Genomic DNA, 2072 nt, shown 5'->3' with positions numbered 1-2072 from the left:
GGACTTGTCATGGACCGAGGGCAGATGGACCCAGTATTCAAGGAGAGAAAGCCAATAGGAAAGTTCAAAACGTTTATTAAATAAAGAAAACTAAGGTGGAGCTGAGGCTCGCTGACACTGCAGGAGGGGGGCGGGGCACCGCCCGATCTCAGACACTCTGTAGTGGGAGAAACACAGGTAAGTGATCACGATCATCTGACAGAAGATGATTATCTGAGTTGGCCACTTACCTGGTTTAATAGTCCAGTCCTAGAATGTCCCGAAGTGCTGCAGTCCCAGAGGACATGCTGGAAGCCGATCCTGGTCAGGGATCCAGAACAGACAGGGACAGGAACAGGAGGCAGGATCCAGACTTCCAGGCATCCACAGGCTCCCAGGAGGGTTCAGAGTCTGACAGGGTCCAAAGGGCATGACCAGGTGGTCACGCACAGGAGAACACAGCATCAGGTGCAGACGGGCAGGCTCAGTGGAAGAGGGTAGCCAAGACAGGACGTGGAACCAGAACTTGATGCAGGACTTTAAACTGGTCTCCTCCCTGGAGCCAGGCTTACTGAGATAAAAACTGAACGTCCCCACATATTGAGCCAAAAACCCAGAGGACTCCGCGGGGGAGGAACAGTGGATGATCAGGAGACGAGACAAACACAAAAACCCTCTTTCCACTGGCAGCTAGGATCCAGGACATGAACCATGAAATCAAACTGAACAGACAGACTCAACGAAAACAAATAATGATCTGGCCCTGAATGCTCAGGCTGAACTGAATATAAACAGAGGAAACAGGTGAGAGGAATAAATTATAATTGAGGCAGGGAGGGAAAACGGCAGGTGAAAGAAATTACCAATTAAGGGAGAGCAAACATGCTAGATCATGACAGGACTAAATACAAACTGGTTTTGCTATTCATATGAGCTTTGAAGAAAACAGATATTGTGTTTAATAAAGTTAAATCTGTGTAGCATGTGTAAAGAGGAGAGCTTTGGTGCAGTACAAGTATGCAGACTTGTCTTTAAGATCAGCTGATGGACTCTGAGAGGCCTCCTGTTTTCCTGTTAACCTGCTGCAGGAGCCAAAAGCTGACCGTTGCCTCGGCTTCTTCTTACATGTTTATCAAGGCTTTTCAGATTTACAACCTTTGCACACCGGCACATGTCACAAACAGAATGATACGGATCCTGAACTCATTTTATCTCTCCACTCAGTAAGATTTCTAAAAGATAATCTAATGATTCATAGATTAACAGCTCCCTTATCCAGAGACACTATGCTGACTGTAATTAGGAGAGGCAAATCCCTTCATTCCTCATATAGAATTAGCTGGATCAACTCAGCAGGAGGGAAGGAGACAAAACTCAATCTGTTAGGTAGCTGAAATGACATCTGTTACTATCAGTCTGTTTTATTTAAAAGCAAAAGCATGTTTTCCTTCTTCTCTATTCTGCTAAATCAAAGCAATGATACAACAAATACAAAAAGATTCAATGTTTTCTAAAATTTCTCTTAATTGCAGGTTTGAATCATTCCATATCTGCTGTTTGAATCTCACCAGATTATCTCTGATCCTGTTGGGTTTGCTTTATCAAATTTGACTCCGTCCTGAAATTCAAAATGCAGAATCAGCTTTAAATTCTGGAAACATTCCCCCCTATCACCACGGCTCTCCGCTTCCCAAATCACCTGTTTGCATCTGCAGGTTCTGCTTCACCTTTCTCATCCAACTTTATCTGTTCCTAACCACAGAGGTCCTCAGGTGCAGGCCACCAAAGCTGCTGCTGGTGTGAAAAAGTATGATCTGAGCAAGTGGAAGTATGCTGAGCTGCGAGATGTCATCAACACTTCCTGTGGTGAGAAAATCCTTAATCCTATTTCAGCACCAAGTTTGCTTGTATGTGCATTAAATCCTTTATTACAATTCTGCTGTTTCCCCCCATTTATTACTAATTTATGTAATATATATAGTTCCAGTATTTTGGCACTAAATTGAATTAAAACCACTGTGTTTTACCTTATACATCCAGGCTTTCCATCTGTGCAGTGCAAAGAAGTATTAGGGCTTTACTGAGAATTTTGC

The 2072-nt window shown here is 43.5% G+C and overlaps 1 protein-coding gene across 3 annotated transcripts in view; it reads left to right on the top strand.

The window, feature by feature from the left end:
• myo6 (myosin VI) overlaps nucleotides 1-2072 on the top strand; it is an 80030-nt gene that overhangs the window by 67366 nt on the left and 10592 nt on the right. For all 3 annotated transcript variants that reach the window (XM_015385181.1, XM_015385180.1, XM_015385182.1), the window contains one exon: nucleotides 1742-1845. In XM_015385181.1, the coding sequence (XP_015240667.1) occupies nucleotides 1742-1845 (104 nt within the window). The remainder of the gene's footprint in view (nucleotides 1-1741; nucleotides 1846-2072) is intronic.

This window comes from Cyprinodon variegatus, unplaced genomic scaffold (genome assembly GCF_000732505.1).
Source record: "Cyprinodon variegatus isolate N-32 unplaced genomic scaffold, C_variegatus-1.0 Scaffold332, whole genome shotgun sequence".
In the NCBI taxonomy this organism is placed as follows: Eukaryota; Metazoa; Chordata; class Actinopteri; order Cyprinodontiformes; family Cyprinodontidae; genus Cyprinodon; species Cyprinodon variegatus.
Note: the sequence above shows the minus strand (reverse complement) of the source record. Positions and strands in the feature narration are given on the sequence as shown.